This window comes from Embiotoca jacksoni, unplaced genomic scaffold, assembly GCF_022577435.1.
Source record: "Embiotoca jacksoni isolate LCO1_2020_lvr unplaced genomic scaffold, fEmbJac1.0.p SCAF_93, whole genome shotgun sequence".
In the NCBI taxonomy this organism is placed as follows: domain Eukaryota; kingdom Metazoa; phylum Chordata; class Actinopteri; family Embiotocidae; genus Embiotoca; species Embiotoca jacksoni.
This window is the reverse complement of record NW_027185451.1, coordinates 473614-501470: the sequence shown is the minus strand read 5'-3', so window position 1 is coordinate 501470 and position 27857 is coordinate 473614. Positions and strand designations below refer to the sequence as shown.

Below are 27857 nucleotides of genomic sequence, written 5' to 3'. Positions count from 1 at the left end.
TGTTAGGCTCAATAAAAGCGTGCTTATAATGGTATTTCATATAAAATGTCAAATTTGACTGAAGTTAAACCACCTTTTTACCTCATTGTGTCTTTGGGAGATTTGATGCTTTATGAGGCTCCAATATATTTTAGCTTTAAACCACTTCAAGCTGTCATTGAATATTTAGCCACCAAAGTCGTGGTCTTGATGCCAACAAGGTTTTTTTTTTTTCTCTTTGATGTGATATTTCTTTTACCCCTCCGAGTATTTTAATGAATGTCTTAATTTCAAATATTTGAGCACAGGTGCCTTTTTAAAAGAAGACGTTGATTTAAAAGGAGAGTAATGACGGGTGATAACAGCCCCATCTGCTGTGGACCGTTTGTCACTCCCACACAAGATCTGGAGGAATTCAAATGACAAATCTGCCGCTTCAAAAAACCCAATTAAAGCCGACAAGCAGCAGAAACCTCCCGGGATTTTATTTTGCATTTCTATTTTGACAGTCCAATGTGCATTAGTTAGGGGATCACAAAACAGGTAAAGTCAAATTACAGCATTTTATTGGAATGATACATAGAAAACAAGAGAGTACAGTGTTGTGCAATATTTCAAAGTGGAATTAACAGGCATCGGTATGAACTTGCTTTATTAGAGGTATGTCGTTGCATTGTGGTTCATGAGGAACAATAAACATTTTTGAATGATTAGTACAGCAGCAAAGAGAAAAATCAACCACAATAAATTCATCATTGTTTTTGATACAAAAAAAAAAAGAGCACCTTTCCTCGGTTAATTGCTAATCTACACAAAACATGTATTTTAGAAATAAACAGGCTTCAAGCAGTTACAGATAACTTATTTCAACAACGATGACTCCAATTTTTCACAGCCGCCATCGCTCTTCGTCGCCTTCGAGTCGTCTCAGTCGGCCTTCTTCCTGATGCTGAACAGCTGAGAGCAGCTCTGCAGAGCCCAGTACAGCAGAGAGAGGGAGACAAAGGCCTGGACAAGATGGAGACACAGGGAGAGGATTCAAAAACATTAAACTCGGCTTAAAAAAAAGACTCATTAGCGACCTGGGAGAAGGAGACGAGTTACACTGTTCATTGAGAAGTGAAAGCAACAGATGCTGAAAATCTGCTCAAACTTCCAGAAGTCCCAGAAAGATTTTGATCTGTAAAAGTCTTAATAACTTTAAACTTGACTACATGTTGATTTATTGGATTACCAGTGTCTTGTAAAGATGTTTTTCTTAAATACCATATATATTTATATATATATAAATTACATGCTGATCTGCCAGTTGCTTTCTAAATAAATCTCTTAATATCAGAACAAACCAAAAACTTCATAAAAATGTCAGAGTCCAAGAGGACATATGTTTATTTATTATCTAAGGATTTCATTTCACATTTAACTAAAATATAAGAATAAGAAAACCTATACATATAAACATTTGAGAAGTTTGAATCGTTCAAATTTTGGCATTTATTTCTTTGAAAATGACCATGAATGAATTTACGGTGTAGAAAACTGTCCGCGTGACAGATGTTTGTATCTTAATCCAGCCACTTGTGGATTTTATTTTCTGTCCACACTTCATTTATGCAATAAATCATAGATTCGTTTTCTTAATCAATTAAAGAGCCAACATTAAAAACTCCTACAAAGACAGTACGGGCATTTCCTCATTATTATCTGTCTCGACAGATGTTAATGGACACTTGAAATTAATGAACTGTTTTCTCCACTTTTTTTTTTTTTGTATAAAGATGTGTTCACTTTAACATTATTTTGTCGATCAGATGTTAACGTTTCTATTAAACTGTACAAACACTGAGAGCCGCATCGGTTGGATATTTGCTCCGTGTTGTTGTTTTTTTTAATGTTGAGCACAGCAGAGATTAACGCACCTCTTCAGATTTACGATAATGAAATTAGCCGAACTGTAAAACTGCTGAATAAAAGCAGGTTGGTTTGTCACATTTAAAAAAAAAAAAAAAAGGACATGAAAATAAACAGTGACACTTTCGGAAAGTGGATCTGTTAAATTGAAAGAAAACAGTGAGACTCCCTCAGATGCTCGAAATGATGTTAAGAAGTGGGCTCAGAGGTTAAGGAGCGGGTCGTCTCCCTCGACGCTCTCACGACGGGGTCAAAAGGGTCACAACCGTGGGGGGACCCCGCTATTCGGAGAAATTGAGGGTGGGTGGTGGTGGTGCGGGGGGACGGGTGGAGGGACAGGGGGGGGGGGGGGGGGCTCTCTGCCAGAAAAAGCCTCCACCTCTCTCTGAGTTCTGGCCCATAAACTGCATCCTACATCGCAACTAGAGCCAAAAACCAGACCGTTGTCCATCACAGGGAAAAAAAACAAAAAAAACAGCTAAATTTCCTGCTGGACGCGGCAGCTGTTTTCCTCTGAGAGAACGTTTTTCTGCCTCTCACTACCTGCTCTGAGAAACAGACTCCCCGCTGAGACAGAACGGCAGGGAAACAAAAGATGAAACAAAGGAGGAAAAAAAATAAAAAATAAAAACGTACGGAGAGCGTTAACAGATCCAAAACATGTCAGCGATCCAGTCGGTTCAACTTCCGCCGTTTCCAGTCGTCCAAGAACGACAACTCGGCAGTTTTACACCGAAAATCCACCAGATTTTAAAACCGTATTCGGATCAGTTGCAGAACAAACCTGAAGATGGAAATCAGCGTACTTTACACTTCATATCGGAGGAACGTAATGCACTTTTTCTTCTCCTTCATCTTCTCAGATGAAGATTTGCACATATAAATGATGCAAATATATAAAATACGACCCATTTGACGGATTAAAACTCCCGACAGCAAACAGAGACGTTAAAACCAGCTCTGGTTTCAACGGCTACAACATTCAAATGCTCCTCATGCATTGAAATATCAATAATAATAATAATAATAATAATAATAACGATGAAACATTATAATATAAAAGTACATTTTATGAAGACTACTTTTAATTTGAATTCCTTAATGGCACCTTAATTATAATAGCGGCATGAAATTTGAAATAATTCCTTTTAACTTGAGGATGTTTCCCGTATTAATGATTATATCAGAGAGAATGAGAAGATGAAACGATGAATTTGTGTGCATATGTGACTTATTTAAATGAAATCTAAAGCCAAGCGGGAAGAAAAATTGACATTTAACATTTTTAATGACGGGAAATGAAATGATTTGTAGAGAGAAGCATCAGATCTTTTTTTTTTTTTCTTTTTTTTTGTCAAGATTAAATCAGGACTGAAATATTGTCTATTTAATTTGTGTGTTGGGAATTGAAACATAGAAATTAATTTCAACTCATTCAAAATGTGTTTTTTTCTGTCATTAATGTCAACATCCAACAGTCTCGTTCCTTTAGATGAGTCAATGTCAAATAACTGAAAAAAATATATATATAACATGAGCACATCATGAGCAAAATGAAAAAAACCAAAACAACAGACAGGTCGGCCCTTCCTGTTCCACTTCCTGTCTGCTCGGTGACGTTATCCAATCAGAGGGCCACAAAAGCTGCTTGAACACTTTATGAGATGACAGGAATTCAAGGTGAAGGAAATTCATCTACTTCTACCAAAACCAACGCCATAAAAGATAAGACGGAAACGAAAGGTAAGACGGTTTTACCGAGGAAAACGTTAAATTAATGAACCGGAGGTTTGTCGGGGAGTTTTTCACGTATCCAACAGGTTTCTCCGGAGCTCGTGGTTCACGTAGCAGCTCAGGAATCGCTTTTAAAAATCACGTCGGATAAAGTCATTTCACAACCTGCTCTTCTTAATGCAGCTTAAACATGACGGCGAAAAGTCTAAAACTCCCAAGAAGGAAAACCAGATGGAGGATTTGAAATATTCGCGTCTATCTCTTGAGACGGATTGGGATCGAGAGCGCAGCGCCCGACCCGGCAGAACCTCGCAAATCACATTTCACTCAAACTCAAGACCGAAACATGACAAGAGGGTTTTTTTTTTCTATTAAAGCCGCATGTTGAGGGCACCTAGTGTTTTTTCCTCCGCTCCCATCTCCACTCGTCCCACCCACCCACCCCCTCCACCCACCCCCACCCGCTCTGCTACATTTTAATGGACTCGGAGGGAAATCCATGTGGGACGGATTACATCGTTGGAAGGAAGCAGGTTTGATCGTCTACAAATAAGCACCACGGCCGGACGGCACCGCCGCCCAAAGTAGAGATCTCAGCAGATCCTCTCGCACTCACTCTGTTTTGGGCAGAGGGGCACTTTGTTAAGGGAAGTAATACAAAAACCCACCGACATGTGGTTTCTGTAGGTTATTATGATTATTTTTTTTTCTCCCCTGCTTCTTTGTTGACCTTTATTTATTCAGTGAGGACCAACCTGCTGTGGCTAAAAAGAAGTCTGAACTTCAAGGTCTAAAACAGCATCCGGCGATGAATTCCACTTTCGTGAAGGTTTCAAAGTTCAGCTGTTGTTTGAGAAAGCTGTTGATCCTCCCGAGGCTCGATAGTTTGTGCTGCTGCTAATGTGTATTGTGTTAAACTGACGTCTTCCTGTATCTTTGTTTACCTCATTTATATAAATGACAGCAGGCTGAATAACTGAATCGCTTTCTCTTCATACGGGAGAAACTCTGCTGTCCAACGGCGCCACTTTTCGGCAAAAAACAGATGAATTTTGGCCCCGTTAGTAAAAACATACTGTGAAGTCACAGTAAGATAAATTATATTTATGAATCGTATTAAGTTGTGTAAATCCAATCAACAAATGACATTTTTTTTTTTCGTGTACTGAGCACTGAAAGTTGTTATGTTGTCGCTCTCACCACAGGTGGCGATAATGCACGTAAAAGATGTCGACCAGCAGCCATTAAACAGAACGGAGAGGTTTGCAAGGAAAGCGTGGATAATAGTTGCAGTCGAATAGTTCAAAGCAAATAGTGTTTCTGCTAGAAATGCCCATTATACATTTTATTAAGTAAAACAAACAAAAAAACAAAAAAATGTCCCGAATCCCCCAGTTTTACAGCCACTAAAAACACCAGTTTAGTTTGAGAAACAGCAGCTAATTTTTTTGTTTTTTTTGTTTTAAAAGAGACTTTTGTGAGCAGTCGGTAAACAACGTCCAACATCTTTTGTTTTGCCGTTCCCACGTAAACTCATCAGAGTAAATTGAAAACAACCCATTGTACGGAGCCATTTTCTGTTCTGTTGATACCCCCCCGGGAGATGCGTTCAAAGACCCCCTGGAGGAGGGGGAGGGGAGAGGGGTGTAGGGCGGGTGGAGGGGAGGAGGGGGGGGTTGCACCGCACCGCACCGCGGTGGCAGCGATCCCCCGGCCCTCAGCGGGTTAACGTGGCAGAGCCTCGCTGTTCTCCAGCTGCAGCTCCAGATTGAAATGAAAACAAGGCAGAATGGCTGCTGTCAGACGTGTGATATACGACCTGTAATGGGATGTTTCCAGAGCTGCCTCTCTCCATATGGCTGCCTACAGTCCACCAGACCTGGCCTGAACTGTATCGGAAAATCACTCCAAGCTTTTAAGTTTTTTTTTGTTTTTTTTTGTAAAACTGGCTGAGTGGGCGGAGTCTGCTGCTGCTGCTGCAAAAAAAAAATATTTTGTTTATAGTCCATGATTCTAGTATTACTGGTCCTGACACACAAACACAACAGTGAAGTATACGATAATTCAAACTGAAGCTTCACTGTTTGTATTTTCTTTTTCTTCATGTGACAATTCGGCTGATTTTGCGGTTTACAAAATAATTCTGCTCTGCTCGTTTTGTGCCAATAATCTACCGTGAGGACAAAAGGAAACGAGCAACTCCGGCCGAGTGATGCACGCACGAGTGTTTCCAATTCACGTCTCTTCCTCCTTATGTTTCAGAGGGAAATATTGTGATCTTTTACTTATTTTGAAGGGTTTTCAATTGCAGTTCCTTTGCAGACTGAAGGCTTTGAACACAAAAGGTCTATGAGATGAAAGATGAAACCTCCGCTCGGGTCGGCGTCGACGCGCTGTTCGGACGATTTTATTTCGTTTGGTAACGTTCCTCTTCCCGGGCGAGAGCGTTCACGAAAGAGAAAAGTGACAAAACAATCTCGTCGGCGACCACGTGAACCGACCCGGGGATGAACTGGAGCTCACCGGAGGGCGACGTTATTTCTACGTTTTGACGTCCTGCCGTTTTTTTTTGTTTTTTTTAACATTTGATACTGGCTGGCAAAGTCCAGCTACTTCCCCTCATTTGTTTAGGGAGGCTACATTTCTTCCCTTAAACAGACGCCACCGTGTCCGCCGGAGGTTTACCGCAGTGTCGGCACTCCTACCGCGTCTCATCTCTCGAAATGAGTTCAGAAATCTCCGTCTGTTCGCCCTCGGCGCACCTCGACGACCGTTCGTCCCGCCCGCTTCGACGTCGGCGGGCGCGTCGCCGAGGACCACGAGGTCGCGAAGCCGAAGTCTGGAATTGGGTCCGTTTTAATTCAACTGTTCCACATAAAACTGCCTAAAACTCGACGAAAAACAAAGAGCTGAGGCCTAACAGGAATACGTCAAAACAAATTAGAAGGAATGTTCGCCCACACAGTGAGAATAAATCCTCCCGCTGATACACATGTGGGCGCGCGCACACACACACACACACGCGCACGCACACACACACACACACACACACACACACACACACACACGCACGCACACACACACACACACACACACACACACACACGCACACACACACACGCACGCACGCACACACACACACAGCAGAGGGGCTTCCTGTCCGTTTTCATTACGAGCAGATCTACAGTCTCTCTCGCTCAGCTTGTTCGAGCAGACTCAGGAAGGACACGCCGGGCAGGTTAACGTCCCACCAGAGAGTCGGCGCGGTCGTCAATCCGCAGCGCTGCCGTGAGAAACACGGCCGCTGCGCTCCCACGCACGTCCAGACAAAACACACGTGAAAAACGCGCGACGTCACGTCCCCGCGCGGCGCGACGAGGAGCAAAAAAACACGGGACGATACGGCGACCCGGGACGACACGGCGACCCGGGACGATCCGGCTCGTTTTGGACGCGTTCCTTTTTCCACATCTGGTGTTCGCCGTCCGTCGGGGACGTCGCAACTCGAGGCCGGCGACGACTCGCCCCGACCGCCGCGCCTCATTTGAAAGGGCGCGATTAAAACTCATATCTTCGTATCTCTTCCATTAACTGCGCGCCCCCCCCCCCCCCCTCACCCCTCACCCCTCACCCCCCCCTCCTCACCCCCCTCACCCCCACCAGCAAGCTCGGCCACACTTCAGCTCCATTCAAGAGAAGTCGTCACCTCATCATCGAACCGCAGCTTCCCGGGCGGACGAGTCGGCGAAAAAACGCGCCAGCCGGGCGGAAATGTGGGACGGCAAACGTCCAGCGAAGGAGACGGGAGCAAAAAGACGAAGTGTGCGCAGCGGAAATGAAGCCGCTGTTTGTATTTCAAGGAGCAAAGAGAAGACGTCTGGATCCGCTGTGATTTAGTTCAGTGGATTCCTCTGAAAAAGCGGCGCAGATAAATGGGTCTCCGAGGGCCCGCGGGAGGTGTATCTTTACCTCGACTGCTTCAGTCCACCCACTGATATTTACAAAAATCACAACCGTCTCTTTTGTACATTCCTGCCGTGGAGTTTGGAGCCAGCTCTTCTCGAAGCTGTTTTCCTGCCACATCTGTGTGGATCTCTGGGTAGTTAGTAATTAACAACAATCAGGAAAAAAAAATAAAAAAAAATGTCCATCTCCGCCGGCCTGAGCCGAGACGCTGGCACAAAAACTGGTAAACAAAGATGTGCTGCCCGGTTTGGGTTTATTTGACTAAGACAATGAGGAGAAAATCAGAAATCAGATCTTCTCTTTAAAAAGATAAAATAATTGGACATTCAGGAATCGGGCAGGAAAATGAGATAAACAGCTCAACTCGGCGTTTTTAAAAAAAAAAAAAAAAAAGAAAACAATGTCTGTTCAGAGAGGAAGAAATCTGTCACCGCGGGAGAGCGTGAAGTGTTCGGGTGCCTTTCGCAAGTGAAGAAACAGCCTTCGGGAGGGAGAATGAGGTTTTGTGAGGATGATAACTCAGGAGCCATATTTTTTTTTTTTTAACCTCCTCAAATAAAACAATTTCTGCACCGAGGAGCAGCTGAAGGCCAGAAAATGAGACGACGGATCACTGAGTGTTCAGAGGCCGTCGCCAACCCAACGCGAAGGCTTCGAGAGTCCGAACGAGATCTCGAACGAGATCTGCGTCGCAGGTGCACGCTTGGGTTTGCACGAGTTCAGCACGAGAAACGTGGATTTGGACCTTAAAATGCAGTTTGAGGATTTGGGCTCAAACGGTTTAGAAAAAGGCTCGAAATAAACATCCAACTCCACGGATGGAAGTCGACAGCTGCCGGTCTCTGACCGATGCGCTGGACAGGAGGTGGACGTTCACGGGCGTCTAATCAACCCTGAGGTCAGGTATCGCATTACAGTCTTTTCCCCCAAGAAACCGGCGACCTCGCGACCTTCTCGTCGCACCTCATCGACCGATCCTTTGTCCGTGCGGAAGATATTGATCGGTGGAGCTTTTGATGAACCGGGACGGCTCATTGCGGCTTCAGTCTTTGCGTGACGTTGGCTCCTCAAAGTCTTTTACAACCTTAGATCAGAAGCCTTTTCTAACTTGAACCCCCTCTTCCCCCCGCCACCACCACCACCGCCGCCCCACCAAATGCTCACGACTCCTGGCAGCAGGAGACATTTTCCAGCTCACTTCAGACAAACTACTGCAGCTATTGTGTAAAAAAAAAAAAAAGAAAAGAAAAGAAAAGAAAAGAAAAGGGCTGTGAAGAATTTAATTTTACTACAATATCAGATGTGTAACTGTTAGCCAGAGAGTTAATGAGCGTGGCGGAGAGAGAGAGAGATTAACAAGCTGAACGTGGAGTGATGAAAGCTCAAACTGCAATAAAGATAGCTAAATTAAACGTGCTGAGCCTTCATTCAGGAATATTTTGCGTCAAAACCTTGACGTTTTGAACCTCGTGACTTTCCATCGTTTCGTAATGTTTCCACGTCTTCGGGAGCTGGCGTTTAATTTCGGTGAAATCAGCCCGGCGGCAGAAATTAAGACGCTCGGAGTAAACCGGCGACCGTCGGGTTCAATCGGGTCCGACGGCTGGAACGCAAAAAAAACAAAAAAAACCCCCAAAAAAACAACGACTGGTGTGTTTTTCACCCGGGAATTAAAGCACAAATAGGAAGACAAATCGAAGAGAAAGTCAGTGTTGGCTTGCGCATCCGAACAAAAAACAAAAAACAACCAACGAGGGCCAAACTAAATACTGCAAGAAAAACTCCCCGAGGGCCACTTGCTGTTAGATTTCCATCGCTTTACCTGGCAAGTGGTCTGACAACATAAACCAAGCGGTTAAGTCTTTGACGGGCACGATCCCCTGCACATTGAGTGATAATATTTCACACTGTGTATGCTCGACCACCCCGCTGTTTACTCCGATGGTCCTACCCAAGCCTTTTTTCTTTTTCTTTTTTTTCTCTCTCTCTTTCAAATCCCTCCATTTTCCCTCCCTGGGAGGAGATTTCCTTTCCTTTCCATTCCTGCGAGCTCTCAGATGATGTCATGCTCGCCGAGTTTCCACAGCTCACCCAAACAAGCCCGTTAACCTCAGCGCTGCCTCTCGCCACCACACATTCCTGCTTCGGGGGAGGAAAAAAAAAAAAAAAAAAAAAAAAAATGGTGGTGGGGGGAGGGAGGGGGGGGGGGTGTTGCTAACCTCTCGCACCTGAGCTGTGGCGAGAGGAAACGGCGACCTCTCGCCGTTAGTCGTCTTATCTGCCGGGATTGGTTGGGGAAAGACGGGCGGGGGGTTTGTGATTTTTTTTTTTTTTTGGTATTATTTTAAAGACAGGTCAGGTGACGTGTCGGAGATGAAGCCGGTTTTGTGCTTTTTGTGTTTGACATGAACTTAATAATATTGTTCTTCCCTCTTCTTTGGGCCATTTATCTTTCCAGTTAAAGTCTGACAGAAAAAGAGGCTCTTGTAAGGCTGGAAAACAGTTATCAACACCGAGAGGAAAAAGATGGAAAATCTAACAGGGTTTCAAAACAATTTAGATGGATTTTTTTTTTATTATTTTTTTTTTTATATATATATTTTGGAATCAAAGGGATTACACAGATTCAGATTCGCTTCTCGAGTGTCAAACTTGCATGAGCTAATACACCACTTAAGTCTTTTATTACAAGGGAACATTTCAGTCATATTGTAAAAGAAAAGCAAAGTAAAAAAAACAAAAAAAAAACCTCGGAGGCTTTTTATTATTCTATTTGGGGGACTTTTTTTTTTTTTGTGCTTTATTTTATAATGATTAAAAAAGAAAAAGGAACACTGACGGAAGGAATTGGAGCAAAAACAAAAGGAAGCCGTCATTTTTTTTTTCCCCGTTTAATTTGTATCCCTGAAAGTTGAAGCGGCCAACGGGAATCCCTGAGACAACCAAAGGCAGGTGTATTTTTATGAGCTCTCCTTGTAAATTACTGTGACTTCACCGGCGGTTAGAGGCCGTTTGAAAGAATAGCTGCCTAATTACTCTGAGATATACCGTGTCTGCGTTCGGCTCGGCAGCCTTCAGGCAAAACCGTGGGGCCCACACGGCACATGTGTTACATCATTACAGCCCACGTCTCCACAAAGTGGCCCCCTGACAGCACACAGAAATACATGTGGACAGGTGGCGGATGAAATAAGTCCAGATATTGAGATGCACTCAAACACAATAAAAAGAGAAAAAAAAAATTTGACCTTTCTGAAGTGGTATTGTTGACACGTTCAGAAAGCTGCTGATTTCAGTCACCATGGAGACGAGAGTTGATGCTCTTTTGTCAGTATAAAGTGTTCAAGGTTAAAGCGGAGCTTTTATGTAACATCATCTGCTTCAGTCGGGGTCCTCACACACACACTTGCCTCTCGTCTAGAGTCGAAACGAATGCTAATTAATGCATCAGTTAATTAGCTGATGCTGTTGATGAATTTCTTTTTGTAGTATTCGATCAATTCTTTCAATTTTCTTTCAAAGAAATTCCAATAATTTCCTGAATACAGCTTTTAAAATCCAATCGTTTCGTTGATTTTCTCTGATTTATGTCGTTGCAAACACGATATTTGATTGTTTGAAGTCACTTTCAGATTTGGGAAATTCCGATGTTGTTGTTTTTTTTTTTTCCAACAACTACACGATAAATGACAAAATGATTATCAGCAATAAAATCGCGCTAACCAACGACCTCAATCCCTAAAATATCTGGTTCATGTTTGGTCGAAGGAGCATGTAGCCTGTGATTGTGTGTGTTGTGTGGTCCACCGGCTGATGAGATTTTGCTGTAGTTCTGAACAAAACCTGAAGGCTAATTTAAAAAAAAACAAATCTAATGCAAAATTCAATTCAGGTTCTTGTTTAAAGGAACTGTTACATCTGCATGCAAACTATGACTATTGTCAAATTGGTTTTTCCATGAAATGTTTTTTCCAAACAATGTCATGAGCAAAATACATCTGCAGCTGTCCTGCGTTACGTCAGATTCATGCAGTGTCACTACAGTAATGAGGGGGTGGGGGGATGGGGCTGGCGGGGTGGGGGGGGATTATCAGCACTGGAAAACTAAATCCAGAAAAGTAGCTGATACCAAAAGCGAGTCGGGTCGAGTCGAGCCGGGTACCATCGGTGGAGATGTGGTTTAAGTTGCGAGGCTGGAAAACTAGGCATGTATCAGTGTTTCAAGTCTACCTTTGCAGACTCTTTACAATAACTGATCTAAAAAAAATATAATACTGTAGCGGACTAATACAAAAAAAAAGTACTGCAGCAGCCCAACAAGTTGTGTAACGTATCATCGCAGTGAACCAAAAAAAGACATCATCTTCCATCAAACTTAAGTTATTCCAAAAATGGACAGAAAATATGCTTAAAGCCTCATAAAAGCAACTTTCTGGCTTTTTACGGGTGTGTAAATCCAATAAATTGCCCCAAGTTCAACAGAACCGTTGAAATCAGAATATCGACCGTTGCTTTGATGTTAAAAACTGCAGAACGGGAAATACCAAAAGATGTTTGCTGTAATCTAGAAACTGTCCTGCTCGGCACAAATCTCCTACGAGACTCTTTATTTCAAATATTTGACTAAAAGCGACACACAAACACATAAAACTACAACCTCACACACTCGTTCTCACACACACACACACACCAACCCGGTCTGGTCTGCAGCAGCGAGGCCTTCATGTGGGGTTTTTTTGGGCGGGCGAGTGGGCGGCTGGGAGAGAGAGGCAGCCCTGGTTTACAGGTCAAGCCTGCAGCTTTATAAGGGAAATCTCCAGAGCCACTATAAATACCACTGTGAGCTTTAAGGGTGCAGTATATCACACCACTGGTTTTGAAGGACCACAAACCGACCTAGTTTTTGTAGTTTTTGTTTTTTTTGTAGTGCCCCCCCCCCAAACGTACAGTGCCTGAATACAATTAAATGTGAATTTCCCTCCTCGACATTTCGAGTGACTGTTAATTGATTGGCCCGACTTCAAAACACTCCCCCTCCCGCCCCCACATGCAACAAAGACCCGGGGCCCGTTCCCCCCATCACGCTTCAGACCCGTATATCATTAAAGTACCTTAAAAAGTTTAAGGGTTCCACCGTTTGTGTTCACCCCCCCCCCCTCTTTTTGCTGTAGTTCTGAACAAAGGGGCACAAATATGTCAGGAACCATTACAAGTAAATCGTGAGGATTTCCAACGAGCCCCCACCTGCGAGCGTGACGTTTATTCAGCTCAACTTGATGTACCGCGACTTGAAATGGGGCCTAATGATTTGCTGGAGGAAATGGCTGCGTAAAACTTACAGCGCTGTCAAAGAGGACACAGCCGTGCAGCACATGCAGCATAAATCAACACGTTTAAAACTTTTTTTTTTCTTTTAAATCTTATACGCTTTGTTTTAGAAAAAGAAAAAAATATATATATTAAAAAAAATAATAATAAAAAAAAAATAATATACATATATATATATATATAATCCATTCAGTTTTATTTCATTTTATGGTGAGAAAAAGAAAACTGTGGGAAAGACCTCGAGTTGTCATTCGAACACCTGAGCGGCGCAGATGTGGAGTCGGAGGACGTAAAAAGCAGCCGATGGCAAATCTCACGTGCAAATCTCATCAGCCGGTGCTAGTTAGCAGCAGACGACACTAATTGGTTCCAGAAGCTTCGCTCTTATTCACGCTCGCTGCGATGGCGAAGCAGCGAGCGAGGGCAGAAAGAAAAGAAGAAGAAAAAAAAAAAGCAGTTGGAGCGAGGGAGGGCGAGTAATGAGAGGTCAGCCGCCATCTACAGTCGGGCTGCCAGAGTCGGAGAGGCACGCCAATTTTATGGTCAATTGGACGACGCATCTGGACTCATAGATCACAGGGCTGCAGGGCTAGACTTAGCACCCAGCTCACACACACACAAAACGGACCACACAACACACACAATCACAGGCTACACACACACACACACACACACGCACACACGCACATGCACACACACACACACACACACACACACACACCGGAGGAACATGATTTTAATACACACCGTTTTAATGCTTCGTAACTTCTGTATCTTAAATCACTCAGCCGTCTTATTAAGGTTTATCGTCACCGGCGTGAAAGTCATTCTTTATATTGTCTCGCGTTTCTGGTGGTTTCCAGTTACCGAGATGTGTAATCCCATTTTTTTTTTTTTTTTTTTTTTTAAACATTCGGAGCTGCGGTTAGCTTTAAATAGAGGAGCGAGAAAAAAAACAACCAAACGGAGAATGTTATCGGCGGACTCGATCAATAACGCGAGCACCGATTCGCCGTAGAGCCGTAAACCAATCGGGGTTAATTGGGTGTTTGCCGGTCGACTTTGCGTCCTTTGTTGGACACGACGTGTTTCTCTGGTTCACATTCAACTACACTTGAAAATCAACGCAAATAAAGAAAAAGTTTCCACAACATGTCATTATTACACAGTGAAAAATAATGAGATAGTTTTGGTTAAAAAAAAAAAAAATGTAACGGACGCTCTTTTACTCACGCTTTTTTTTTTTTTTTTTTTTACTCTGAAAGCTACTTTGACAAAGTAAAAGTGTCCGAGAGCTACTCATGTTTAGAAACATTTATTGACATAGCTGAGCTCCGCCCAAACCAGCTGAATAAGCTTCCTCTACGTAAAAAAATGACAAATTGATAATCAGCACACACATATTTTGGAAACCCGTGCTCTCAGGTCAGTTCAGTGTCCGCTTAGCGAGGGCTATAATAATGATGTCTGCAATGATTGTTGGGAGGTTTGGGCCACTGGGGGGTACAAAGTATGCAACAATCCTAAAATGAAGGTCATGTGATATGATTGAAAGCCAGAGAAAAGCTACTAAATGGACCTTGAGGTTAGACTGTTTGGTCAACTGCTGTTTCCAGGAGCTCTGAAACTCGACCGTTCGGCCAAAAGAAACAAAAAAGTACTCCAAAAAAAATAAAAAGGAAAATTGAACATCTGCAATTTTATGACTTCAGACTCAACTCTGTCATCTATCTTCAGCCATTAGCGAACCCAACCGACGAGTAATGTCGCCACCAATTGGATGAATCACAACATATCGCCTTGCTTTCAGTTCTGTAACATGTCACGTCGTATTGAATCATAACACCTGTATCCTGATATATATTGCATTGCCAATTTTGCCAATTGGACAGCGCTAGTCCGCATTGGCTGGTTCAGAAGTCTACAAGTAAAAAGGAAAAAAAAAACTTTTAAGAAACGTCCGTAGCTCCCTCGTCGTGACATCAGCTGCTACTTGCGTAACACCAACATTTTGGACCGCTTGAGTAGCATTGCTAGCAAAAAAAAAAAAAAGGCTGTGTGGAATAAATTTTTTTTTAAATACAACCTAAAATTGCACTGTAACACGCAACAGGTCGCCTTACCTCCGTGGGAACAACCAGTGAAGGCGGGGGTGGCTTCAAGTAGCCGCAGCACTGCATCGTCACCATGACGACAAAGCGAAGCATCTCCAAGACAGCCGACGTCGGCCTGAACGAAAAGGACACACGAGGTGGAATAACTGTGGTCTTAATGCGAGATGGCTGATTTGAAATAGATCCGACGTCGATGAGGAGAATCGCGGTCTGTTAGGAGGTCGACTGACACTTTAAATATTACTCGCATTCAAAACATAAAAACTCATTAAGACCAGCATCGAGTTTTATTTGGGAACTCGCACTATGACGGTACATAAAGCCAAGCCATTACAAGGGCTCTTTTCAGAGGGTTTAGTTAGTGAGAGGCAGGGCAAACATTTCATGACCCATCCTGCCCCCCTGGAATATTAATCCGGGCCTTCAGACCAAAATTAGTGGCTCCCTAAGATTTTAAAGCAAAGATTCTCCTCTCAGACTGGATTCAAAGAAGAGTGAAAGGAATGAAAAATTGTCTCATTTATGAACATAATTAGCAGAGAAGAAAAGCAGTTTTGAAAATATGGAGATGACAGACATGTTTTACTTGATAGGGGACTTAAACAATCACAATACATTCTGCGATCTCGTACAGGATCTCAACCCAAAGCTTGAGAACCACGACCACAGTCAGATTATTTCCCTCTCAACTTTTTTATTGTCTCGTCGAACCATGTTCAGTTTGTGAGCTGCCGTTTAGAAGCCTCTAGTTTGGCATTTCGGCCGTCTCTTTGAGGGCCAATATCTGATTGATAATAAATATATTTTTAGAAGGACCACCAGAAAACTGATCAGAAGGAGTGAATCTAATTAAAGATACCATAATGGTTGATGGAAAACATTTACTGACTTTGTATTTCATGAGAGAAGTTGACGCTTTTTGAATGGGAGTCTGTGGAGCCAGAAGTTTTTTTTGGAGCCAGCTCCTGGTGGCCCTCGGTGGTTATTGCACTTTAAGGTGTCAAATATGCAAATGTGTTCTGAATGTTTCCATGCAAACGATTCCGTAAACAAAACGTCGGTACCGTACCTCCGGTCGATGATGAAGCCCAGCGAGGTGAGCGTGAGCAGGACGTAGCCGGTCATACCCAGAATGGTTGACTGGGACAGCATCTAGGAAATCGAGGCACATTTGCATGCTATGAGAAACATGGCGAGGAAAAAATACATTAGAATCAAAACCTTAAATTAATATCATGGCCGGTCGAGTTACGATCGCAGGAGACCCGACTGGGAGCGCGGTCGTAAAAACCGCACGGCTGTTCGACTGCTTGCTATTCGATGCCAACCTAAACATGTCTGACCTTCAGAATAAGTGCACTGGCACACACAACAGTGCACGCTCTTGCCTCTTACTTTACACTGACATGCCTAGTTTACATGGACGCTCTAATCATCCCCAATAGGACCTGACAGGGGACTTGACCGCAGCCGAAGTTCGAATCTCCCCTCGAACGGAGCCAAAACAACCAACATACCGAGCAGAATATCCCATGCAAGATTCTCGCTGACCTTTTTTCCCTCCGCGAGCTATTTGGGACGTACAGACACACACACACACACAAACAGACTCGCACAACAACACAAACACACACACAAAAGTACAGAACGTGATGTACGGCCTAAATTTGTGTTCCTCTAACCTACGGCCTTGGCTCGGGTGTAGCAGCTGGAAAGCCGGTGTCTCCGGAGGGATGCTGCGGGCTGTCAGCTCGGGTTTATATTTCCCCGACACTCAATACAGAGACTAACGGCCAAATCTCACTGACTGCTCCCATGCCGTACGCAAACCCAGAAGGCCACATATCGTCAACATAAAATCAACAGGATGCAATAGAACCGTATTTCTTTATGTCCGAGAGTCATAATCCATAAGCCCCCATAAGAACTCTATTATCTCAGCCCTCGTAGGTGGAACGCAGAGGGATGATGCGATTATGTTTGCCATGAATCAAATTGGGTGGAAGATTTGGGGAATTCATCCATTTATCAGAGTGAACGATCAGAAGTCGCCTCCGGGCTGACAAGAGTTTACTGAAGCTGGATGATCACTGCATTAAAGTTCAGCGGCTGCAGGTAAAGTTGTTGTTTTTTTGGTAAGAAATGTTACGAGTGGAGATTTATTTTGGTGTCAAAAGTTGTGTGAACTTATCCGTGTTAAATAACCCAGACGCGTTCGGTCACGTGATCTTTTCTTTTCGTTCGATTACCCGTCGCTCATATAGACGTTGCTGCAAAGAAGCTATCGAATAAAAAAAAAAAAAAAAAAAAAAACGCGGATGGTTCGCACTGAAACTTTCATCCTCACAAAACAGAGATGTCGCATTCACAATGGGAAAATGGAAGCGAAGTCACAGTGACCTTCACCTTTGACCTTCAAAATGTCACCAGTTCATCCTCGAGTCCAAATGAATGTTTGTTCCACATTTGACGAGATTTCCTCGAGGCGTTTCTGAGACATTCACAGTTCACAGTGGGAAACGGATGTGAACTCACAGTGAGCTTGACCTTTGACCTTTGACCACCAAAAACCGTATCAGTTCGTCTTTGAGTCACGGTGAATGTTTCTGACAATTTTGGAAAAAGAAATTGAAAGGCATAGGTCAATGTGAGGTGACACTGACCTTGACCTCTGACCTTTGACCACCAAAATCATATCAGTTCATCGTTGGTGCTCAATGAATGTTTTTTTTCAACGTTAGAAGAAACGCCCTCGAGGCGTTCTTGAGATGTTGCGACCAGGAGAACGGGACAGACGGAGATATGGTTTTGGTACTTATTGGTAGAAATGATGATGAGCCCAAATAAAAAAAGTACTGTAAGTACTGTATTTTTGCGTTTCCACAAGAAGAGGCTTTTTCGGACCAAACGGCTGGAAGGACTTTCTCGAGAGGAAACGACAACCACGGACCTTTAACACAGTTAGCATTCGCGACCTGTGAAATGACGTAGCGCGACGTAAACGGAGCGCAATCGAAGTATTTCCTCCGACGCGTATGAGGCTTAATAAAGCCTGGACTTTCCATTTCTCAGTATTTTTGGCCTCCAGTCGAAACTCTTTCCACTGCCGTTTTTAAACGGCTTCGTTCGTAGCCGTAGTTTACTGATTACACTGAGTTTTAAACTCCCGGGGGGTATAGGAGCTAAAGAAGTACCACAAAAACTGAGTTCTAGGAACTTAAAAGGTTCTAAGTTCCCCTTGTGCATATAAAGAAGAAGAAAAAAAAAAGCAGGAACTCCCTCCCACTGTTCTTAGAAAACTGTGAAACAGTTCCTGCGGTCTGAATGATGTAAACTAGAAAAGTAAATACTGAATCACCGCTAAATGACAACTTCAATAAAACCCTGGGAAAACACGGCAATTTGTACGGGACACTAAAATTATACTTGTTACTAAGTGAGGTCCAACAAAATTTATGTCAAACGTCTGGGCTGCGCACAACATGTGGCTCTGTAGGTTTTTAAATTCGACGTCCAAACTTCAAAACGCTCGAGATGTTGGCTGAGATAAAAAAAAATAAAAAAATAAATACTGTTGTCACGCTCAATTTCCCCTCGCTGCCTCTAATAGCAACTGTTTAGCGAACCTATAATAAAACGCGCAGGTCGGCCCGATGATGATGATGATGATGATGATGTAATTGAAGAGCAGCTTCACTTGTTTGAAATAGCCGTGTTTTCATGACTTCGAATTAACGCAAAGCCCGTAAATTGTTGGGCAAGCGTATCATCAATTGTCGGGCCAAATAAGCGGCTAGCGAACATGTAGGTATAAATACATAACACTGACATGATTTACTGTCGGGCCGGAGAGCTCACTTTGTTACCCCCACCTCATCCCCCCCCACCCTCCACACACACACACACACTCCCTCCAAGTCCTGATTGCTGCATCCTGAAGGCTATTTGGGTTGGGAAACGGTTGACTCGACAATTAAAGCGTTTGTGTTCACTGCTGGTGGACCACCAGCTGGCGTTTCATTCGCCGAGAGGGGAAGGGGAGCCCTCGACGCTGCTGAGGAGGTGTGTGCACGTGTGTGTGTGTGTGTGTGTGTGTGTGTGTGTGTGTGTGTGTGTGTGTGTGTGTGTGTGTGTGTTTTTGAGAGTGGACCACAACTGAAGGAGGTCGCGATCAGTTTTGAAAAAAAAAAAAAAGAAAAAGAGACAGGCCGTATTATTTGGGAGTTTGAAGAGGCTGGGCGTGACGGAGCTTTTTTGGCTAACCAAAACTATGCCTCGGGGGAAAAAAAAAAAAAAAAAGCCTTCCAAAGATAACTGCTGAGGAGACCTGCTTCTTCTTTTTTTTTTTTTTTTTTTCCTGAAGGAGGAGGAAGGGGGTCTTTTGGCTTGTCGAGTGGAAAATAATAGACAAAGGTTGTTCTAAAGGGGAACGCCGATCCGTCATCCTGTCACGACGTTACACAGGCCTAGTCTTTTTTTTTTCCCTGCTGGCTAAGTAGAGGACTCCAATCCGCCGAGGCACCGGCCGCAACAAACTGCATAATTGGGTGAAATAATGTTGGCAAACAAACACGCACACGGCTCGGGCGGTCTCAAATTAGGAGCTCCGGACCACCTTGTCATTCTTTATTTGAGGGATTACAGTAGCCTAAACATACCGGCGAGTCAAAAACCGCGACCGAAAGGTCGACAGCTTCAATCCCACTAGAGTCCAGAGTCGGAGCCTTCCCGTCGAGTTTTAAAAAAACAAAATCCTCGTTTACGGTTTTCTTAAGAGTGACAAATACGTACCGCCTTGTCCTGGAACAGCTCGTGGTAAATCTTCAGCACCAGCACGAAGTGTACGACCACGTAGACGTGCAGAGGCAGCGACCAGCTGGGATCGTGAGGCACTTCCTTTCCGGTGACCTGCACAAGGAAAAATAAACACGCTCAAATTCTGCAAACCTGATTTTTTTTTTTTGAAAGAAAATATATAAATAGAGTATATACAGAGTATGCCTACGCTTCAATCAAGTTTCACTGCGCGTCACATGGCGAGATATTTTACAGTAAAGCGGCACCTTCGGTGGGAAAAGAAAAGCTCCTGATGAACAACCTGTATGAACGCATGTGAATAATAACGTGTTCTGTCCATTTTTTTTCTGGCTTGAAAAACCATCGGTTGTTATTTTGTCAGACAAGTCGTAGTCATTCTGTAACGGTTCCCGCCGAGTCGTCGACGATGGCCGCTGATCGGTCCGGCCTTCAGACGGGCTGAGTAAACGCTAACGTGAACGCGGTTTCCAGACGACGACGACGACAGTGAAGAAAGTCGCAGCGAGGACACAAATTTGAATCTGGGAAGACGCCGAAAGCAGCGAGGCCAAAAGACATCCGAGAAAAATAGGAGAGTTTGGGAAAGTTTTAGTCCGACAGCATCGCGCCCGTTCTCGTAGCTCGGCTGGTTAACGATGGCGGGTTTCAACGCGTTGACGCGGCGATTGGCGACGATTTCTCTCCGACCAATCGGCGGTCTGCGGTGTTCTCGCGGCACCTTTTAGTTTTGGCTCAGCTAGTTTGGAAACTAGATAGAAAACATACTAAAAATATAGTTTAGTAATAATATACTAAATAAGTACATAGTTCACAACTGACCCCCAAAAAAACACGAGAAGAGTCGAGTCAGTAAAAAAAATAAAAAGGGATATTTTAACAGAGAAGACTTAAACAGTCAGCAAAAACTACAGCGGGATTTTCTGCATCATGTTCAGTATGTTTGCATTTCCTGCAAATTCCTCGTGCGTCGCCACGTCATTTCAATCGTGCATGAAAAAAAAAAAGCACTCTGCCAGAAACAATAAAATCTACGATCACAGAATGCCAATCAATGACGGTGAAATGGAAAATGGTACGAACGAATAGAAATACGAGCGCTATAATAGTACAGAAACAAGAGGATATAAAAAAACAACAAGAGCGTCAAAGGAAAAAAAAAGTCTCAATCTAACGGGGGAACAAAAAAAAAAAATCGCTGGGGGAGCCTTGTGAGCATATTTGTGTTCATGCTGATGTTTAAATTTGTCTTCTGATCTTTCTCACTTCTCGATTCCTTTTCTGCCCAATCAAAGAGTTTATTTTCCTCTTTTGTTACTTCAGCCTCCGACAGGAGGAACTTTTTAAAATGGGTGAAAATTAGCTTGTTGTTTTTCCATTTACCAAAAGTCCTCCAGGATTTATTGGGCGTAGCGGTTTCCTACAAACTCCGAGGGAATATATGAGTCCTTCTGTAAGAATTCCCTGAGTCATCTGACCCCGTCTTTGTCTTGCCTGTGTGTCCGGAGCGATAAGTGATTTGGCGTGAGGGCTTTATATTTAAACTGTGACCTCTCTTGGGAATGAAATGCAAAAAAAAAAAAAAAAAAAAAAAAAGTGTCCGATTGTAGATGCCTGTCTCGGATTTGGGGGGTTTCCCAGGATCCCGAAGAACCAAAACCTACCACATGTGCCCCCCCCCCCCCCCCCCCCCCCCGCGTCCCATCCGCGGCCCTGTAGGTATTTCAGCCGGCTGCTCTGCTTATTCTCAAAGAAGCTGAAACTCGTCCTGCTCTTTCTCTCTCTCCCTTCTTCTCTTTTCCTTTTTCTTTCTCCTCACCGACAAGATATCAACAAGCAGCCGCCCCCGACACGAAGCCTTTCAAGATATATTCAGTTCAATTCCAGCTCGGTCTGAGTTTAGAAAATCGCCCCGCTGGCTTTTTTTTAAGGGCCGATTTAATGGTAAAGGCTTTTTTTTTGTTTTTTTTGTTGTTGTTGTTTTTTTTTTCCTTCTCTCTAAGTGTGAAGCATGAGCGAACTAAATATGTGACACCATCAGCGTTATTTCAAAGCTAACCACCGGGGCATTCAACTGGAGCCTCGGTTACACACACACACACACACACACACACACACACACACACTCACACACACACACACACACACACACACACACACACACACACACTCACACACACACACACACTCACACACACACACACACACACACACACACACACACACACACACACACACACACACACACAAAACTGCATGCGGTTTTTGTCCCCGCAGACTGCGTTTAAAGACAGTGGAACTGAACTTATTGTGTCGCCTCTACAAAGGCTCTGCCGCTTTTTTTTTATTTGATGTGGCCGTTCCTTGTAAAAACTCGCAGAATATATGAATCCCTTCAATCAGGAATGCTCTGAGTCATTTAGTATTGAAGGCTGAGGGTTTGTTTCGTTTTGTGTGTTTTTTTTTACTTCAGGAACGATGTAAAACCTTGGGATTGTTGACGTGGTCGCCCAGCCGACGTTTACCGGGAGCCCAACTCGGACCGTTGAGGAAAGTGGCCAGTTTGTGGCTGATGGTTTTGTAAGTGTTGGACCTTTTCCACAAATATAAATAGTAGTGTAACTAGAAGAGAGAGAGAGAAAAAAAAAAAAAAACACGTTAATACACAATCAAACACTACATTTAGCTGATGAATGCTAACGAAGCAATAGCGGCGATAATTAGTCCAGAGCAGGAATGTTTCTGCTTTCATTGGGCGGGACATCGCTCACGCTCCGCGCTGCCAAACGAGCGAGGGCAGCAAAAATAAGCATAACATCCCACCTGGCATTTTTTTTTTTTTTTTTTTTTTTCACTGGCCTCTTTCACCTCAGCTGGGCAGTTTGTTTAGAGTGGAGTAATAATGTTATGGTTACAAAACGGCCACTCGGCCCAGCGAGGGAAACATGAGCTCACACCTCATCTGCTCGAGGTGTTTATACTCGGACGGAGGCGAGGCGCCGCAGCGACCGGACGGCTTCGCGAGTGGCCGAATCGAGACCGACCTGAACGTAGAGGATCTCGAACGTCTTGATGGGGAACACCAGGCCGTACACCACTTTATCCGACTCTTCTGCGAAGGTCCCTGAGGAGGACGAAACACAATAATGTGATCTTGTGATTCGTCTTGTTTGGTTTCTGGATTTAGCAAAATCAAAACAACAATATTTCCAATACTGACACATTTATTAAAGCTGACATGATAAAATAATTAGCAACCAGTTGCATAAAACGCATCATCCGTCCGATACGCCCATCTCCTTTTCTATCTCGGTCTCCACAAACTCGAAAAAGATTTGTAGTCGCTAAACGCTCCACGACGTTCACCGGCTCGTCATCAGTTTTGTCTGTTTTGATGTTTGTAACTCAGGAGAAGGTGTATAGTGATTTATATTTCAAGACATCTAGAATATTAATAATAATATTAATAGTGTTAATAGGTTGAAAATGTACCGTGTGACCAATGTGCATACAGAGACTCATGCGTTTTAGAGAGGGGAGAGCGTCACCCAGGTTTATTTTCTGTTGTTGCAAATTTACAGATGTTAAGCTTTTTTTTTTTTTTTTTTTTAAACCAATACAGGAAGTTGTTGCATTCAGTGACGAAACTTTCACATTTATAGTTCTGGCACCGTCGGCCGCGGACCAGCCAAAAATTGAATTTCTGTTATTTTACCTGATTCACGTTCACCTGTTTCATTTCAGCTCGAGTGTGATATGTTACGTATGTGCATGTGATACAGAGGTCGACCCCCAAAAAACATCCAACTTCTCACCGCACCAGAACGAACAGGTGGTGGTGGAGGTGGAGGTGGAGGTGGGGTACACTGAATACACTGGTGTTGCCTGTTGATGCACCTGTGTGCCCCGCCAAAGTAAAAGTCTGGCAAAAACTGCAATAAGAAATAAATACACATTCTGCAGAATTCATAACTTTGGTGCATCATAAATCGGAGTTCTCCCACATATTCCTCCTGAAGTTAAATATCTTTGCGAGGTGCACTTTGTTGTTTAATCTCCTCTCTGACAGTAAACAACAAAGATCAGCATTGTATATATTCAGTTCTGATCCTACAGTGTGAATCTTCTTACTTTGGAAAAGATGCAGATGTCGATACGACTCCGTACTGATCTGACCGTCACCGTCTCGGTTCACCAGTGTCGTCACGACGATCGAACGTGGACACGTTTAAAAGACAATCGGGACGAGGAAATAAACACGAGATGACTTTTCTCTTACCAAATATTCTGTCCCAAATGATCAGAATCCCGCCGTAGTTCTTGTCGATGCAGTAAAGGTTTCTTCCTGTCGACGTTAAGACATTCATCACAGAAACGAATTCAATTAAAAAATAAAATAAAAATGGACATCTCCGATTTCAAATTCTCCATTATCTCATTGGCATTTTTACCCATACTTTAGCTCGTGTATGAATTTGGTCAAAGTAATAATAATAATAATAATAATAATAATAATAATAATCATCATCATCATCATCATCATCATCGATCGCTCAGTCTAATGTATAAAATCAAACTGATCTCACCGTGATGAACTCTGTGATGTTTCGGGGTGTTGAAGACCCACTCCAAAGGGCCGAGGTCTTTGATCAGCTGAAATTAATGGAATAAAAAAATAAAAAAAATAATTGAATCAATACATTTTCTCGTCTGTTGCGTTCTTTCTTGGCTCAGAAACAATTACGACATAATAAAAACACGTTGTTTTGTGTTTAAATTATGCAGAAGCTCGATGTTCAATACGTTTCCTCTCAGAAAACAACAACATATTATGTTGTTGTAGTTTCTTCAAAATTCAAACTGTAAGTCAAACAGGCTGTTTGTCCCGACATTAACGTCCGAGGGAAAGAAAGTAGAGTCATTGTTATGTTGTTATGTTTTTCTTTTGGTTGCACTCCGATCATTTCGATGGCTCGCGTCACTTATGCCAGAACCTCTCAATCTGCAGAAAAATATGTGCACAGGCGGCTGCACGGGATTTTCTCGGTGATTCATTATTTCCACGTAATGGCCGCGTCTGGCAGCCGAGCGTGAGAGTTTTTTATCTTGAATGAAAAAGGGGGTCTCCCACCACTTCAGTACAGCTCTTGAAGCTGCAGCGAATGGCGTGCCAGTAAATTACATGACATCAAAAAAAAAAAAAGCCTATAAAGGAGGCATAAATTACATCCCCTCAGAAAATCGTGACTATTACGACTGTTTTCACTAATAGTGCACTAAAAGATGGAAGGCGTTCCAGATCCATTCCTTCCCTCTAACGATGGTGGGGACTGTAAAAGTGATACTCCCAAGTCACTTTAAAGGCAGACAGAGTGCTCATGCTTCTGTTTGGAATATTTCATAAACTCTCATTATTTTTTATTGAATACAGGTTCCACAACCGAGTCCACCAAAAGCCCGACTTCACAGACGGATTCGTATTGGCACCGGGAGAAAGATAACTTCACAGACTTTTTTATTCTTCATTTTAACTCCAACAGTGATGAGTATGTTCATAAAGAGCTGCACAATAATGTGTTCATGCTGCATGAAGCTTGTAAACAGCCACATTTAAAAAAAAAAAAAAAAAAAAATTCAATATTGATTGTTATTTATTAAAAGAACTTAGTTCGTCTGACCAATAAAAAAAAAAAAAAAAAAAAAAAAAAAGGGACTCAATTTAAAATGCTTAAAAAAAAAAAAAAAAAAAAAAAAAAAAATCAATTAACATCAGTAAGGCCACTGGGGTCTGGAAACTTCCCATTTGGGATTGTTTTCAAATTGTTGCTTCCTACTGGGAGTAAACGTCGGGTTCATTTTAAAACAATCGGAGCTACTTTTAACCAATCAGCGTTGACCACTCATCAAAAAAAGACCCCGCCCCTTCAGAGCGGGGGTTTCCAGACTGTAATCACAGCGCAGATGGGGTGGGTGGGTGGGGGTGGGTAGGGGGAGAGCCGGAGCGCCATTCAAACAAAAAAGGTGTCTCCTTCGTACAATGAGCTCTACCTGCCACAGCTTCAAATGGTCTACGCAACTATTTGAAGAGGCCGTCAGATCAACGATGGATTCAGTATTTATTTATTTTCTTTCGCGAGCACTACTACGAAGTGTGTGTTTTGTGTAATTACCTCCGTGTGGATCCAGAACTGGTAGAGCAGGTTTAACTGGATGTGGACAGCGAAGACGGACGGAGGAAGAGCCAGAGCCATCGGCAGGTAGAAGATCTGAGGAGAGAACACAAAAGGGAGTCGAAGAAATCTACAGCAACGTCTTCGTAGGACAAACTCCACCGCGGCCGAGCAATGAAACATACAGTCTATATTTCTATTCAAAGTACCCTGTGATGCTTTAATTGTAGGCAAAACCAGCAGCAATCTTTTTTTAAAATTTTTTACAAACTGTTGCACACGCGAGTCTCGCTGAAAGACCCGAAAAACTTCACTCGAACTGGCCAAAGTCCCCAAAAAACCCGGATTGAATTCAAATTTTTGGGTCATAATTTAAGTATTTCAGAATAAAATCCGCTTGTGACGTCACCCAGTCGGGTTTTGACTCCTCAGTTCTGTATTTGATTTGATTTGAGAGGACTGAGAGGAGTTTTAAAAAGGCTACCTGGTCGAGATAGAAGCGGAAACGAGTTGAGCCGCAACTTTAAAGCGAGACACGCAAATATATTCTTTGATTTTGAAAACCATAGCCCGGTGTTGTTATTTTTCTCAGCTTTTTTCGTACAATGTTTTTTTTTTTAACGACCTTTGTTGGTACCCGCACTGTGGAAAAAAAGGGTTTTCGGGAGCATTTAGTTTTGGACGAAGGCTCTGAAAAAACGTTTGGGAACATCTGCTGTAAGAGAATGAATAATTTTCTCACCCATGAGGTCATCTGCTGGGTGAGGGGCTGTCTGAGGGCCGTGGTGAGGTTGTAGTACTCTGAGCTGTGGTGAACCTGATGCGCGGCCCAAAGGAACGCCACCTCTGGAGGAAGAAAAAAAATAAATAAATAAAAGGCACACGGAGATTCGACGTAAAACAGGAGTTGAGGTTATCAGAAACCCGTTTAAATTCGCTCCTTCCAAACCCCTCCAACACGACAATTAACCCTGCTTCCCCACCAGATGAGTAACGAGACACCTCCATCCCCAGAAAGACTCATTTCAACTCCCTGGCCAGCTGTGATGAAAAACCCGAGGCTGGAGGAGGGTGTGTGTGGGGGGGGGGGGGGGGGGGGGGGGGATTTTCAGGCTGTTATGATTTTGGGGTGGGGGGGGGTATTCGGCTGCAGCTGGTTAGCGTCCAGCCTGATGTCCCAGTGCTCTAGTTTACATTCCTCTGCTGTGTTGTGATACTTGCTACATTAATATCTGTGTTACACTTCATTTTAACATCCAACGGGAACATGCTTGTTAAGTTTCACTGGATCTCGAGGCAGTTTCCGGACCACCCCGTCTGGTCTGTTGCTTTTTTGGCACCTCCACGTCCCACTTTGGCTTCTGCTGCCGTCCAACGGAGAACAGTAACCTTCAGATATTGCAGAACCACACACAAAAAAAAAAAAGAAAAAAGAAACCCTATATTCAGAGCACTATGTGTAGTAATATATTCGCTATAATAAAAGCAGCCCAAGTTATTAAGTGGGGTTTTAAGTTTTATGTGGCAGCCTTGATGTGTGATGGGATTTGTGATTAAGGGATATATTGTCAAACAATTCAACTTGAGTTCAGTAAGATTTTAAGGACGAACCAATGTGGTCACGTTTGGGTCGGTGAAAAGACCAAATGTCAGGGTTCCGGTCACACGTGACATAAGTGAGTACGTGTCTGCGTCTTCATGTACGGACACAACCTTAATTATTTATCTGAAAATCGTTGTGATTTTCTCCCTTCAGGGGGCTTTAATTAAGATTTTTTTTTTTTTAGTTTGAAACTTTCCCAAATTCAATAAAATGATCCACAGAATGTGAAAGAAATCG

The 27857-nt window shown here is 43.2% G+C and overlaps 1 protein-coding gene across 1 annotated transcript in view; it reads right to left on the bottom strand.

Moving 5' to 3' along the window:
* Nucleotides 1–442: 442 nt before the first annotated feature.
* The window catches only part of agmo (alkylglycerol monooxygenase), a 46073-nt gene continuing 18658 nt past the window's right edge, over nucleotides 443–27857 (bottom strand). The window contains exons 4-13 of the mRNA XM_069141931.1: nucleotides 26760–26863; nucleotides 26018–26113; nucleotides 24434–24500; nucleotides 24127–24192; nucleotides 22892–22971; nucleotides 22335–22469; nucleotides 19824–19940; nucleotides 16102–16184; nucleotides 15042–15147; nucleotides 443–987 (exon numbers count right to left, since the gene is read on the bottom strand). Of these exons, the coding sequence (XP_068998032.1) occupies nucleotides 907–987; nucleotides 15042–15147; nucleotides 16102–16184; nucleotides 19824–19940; nucleotides 22335–22469; nucleotides 22892–22971; nucleotides 24127–24192; nucleotides 24434–24500; nucleotides 26018–26113; nucleotides 26760–26863 (935 nt within the window). The 3' untranslated portion in view covers nucleotides 443–906. The remainder of the gene's footprint in view (nucleotides 988–15041; nucleotides 15148–16101; nucleotides 16185–19823; nucleotides 19941–22334; nucleotides 22470–22891; nucleotides 22972–24126; nucleotides 24193–24433; nucleotides 24501–26017; nucleotides 26114–26759; nucleotides 26864–27857) is intronic.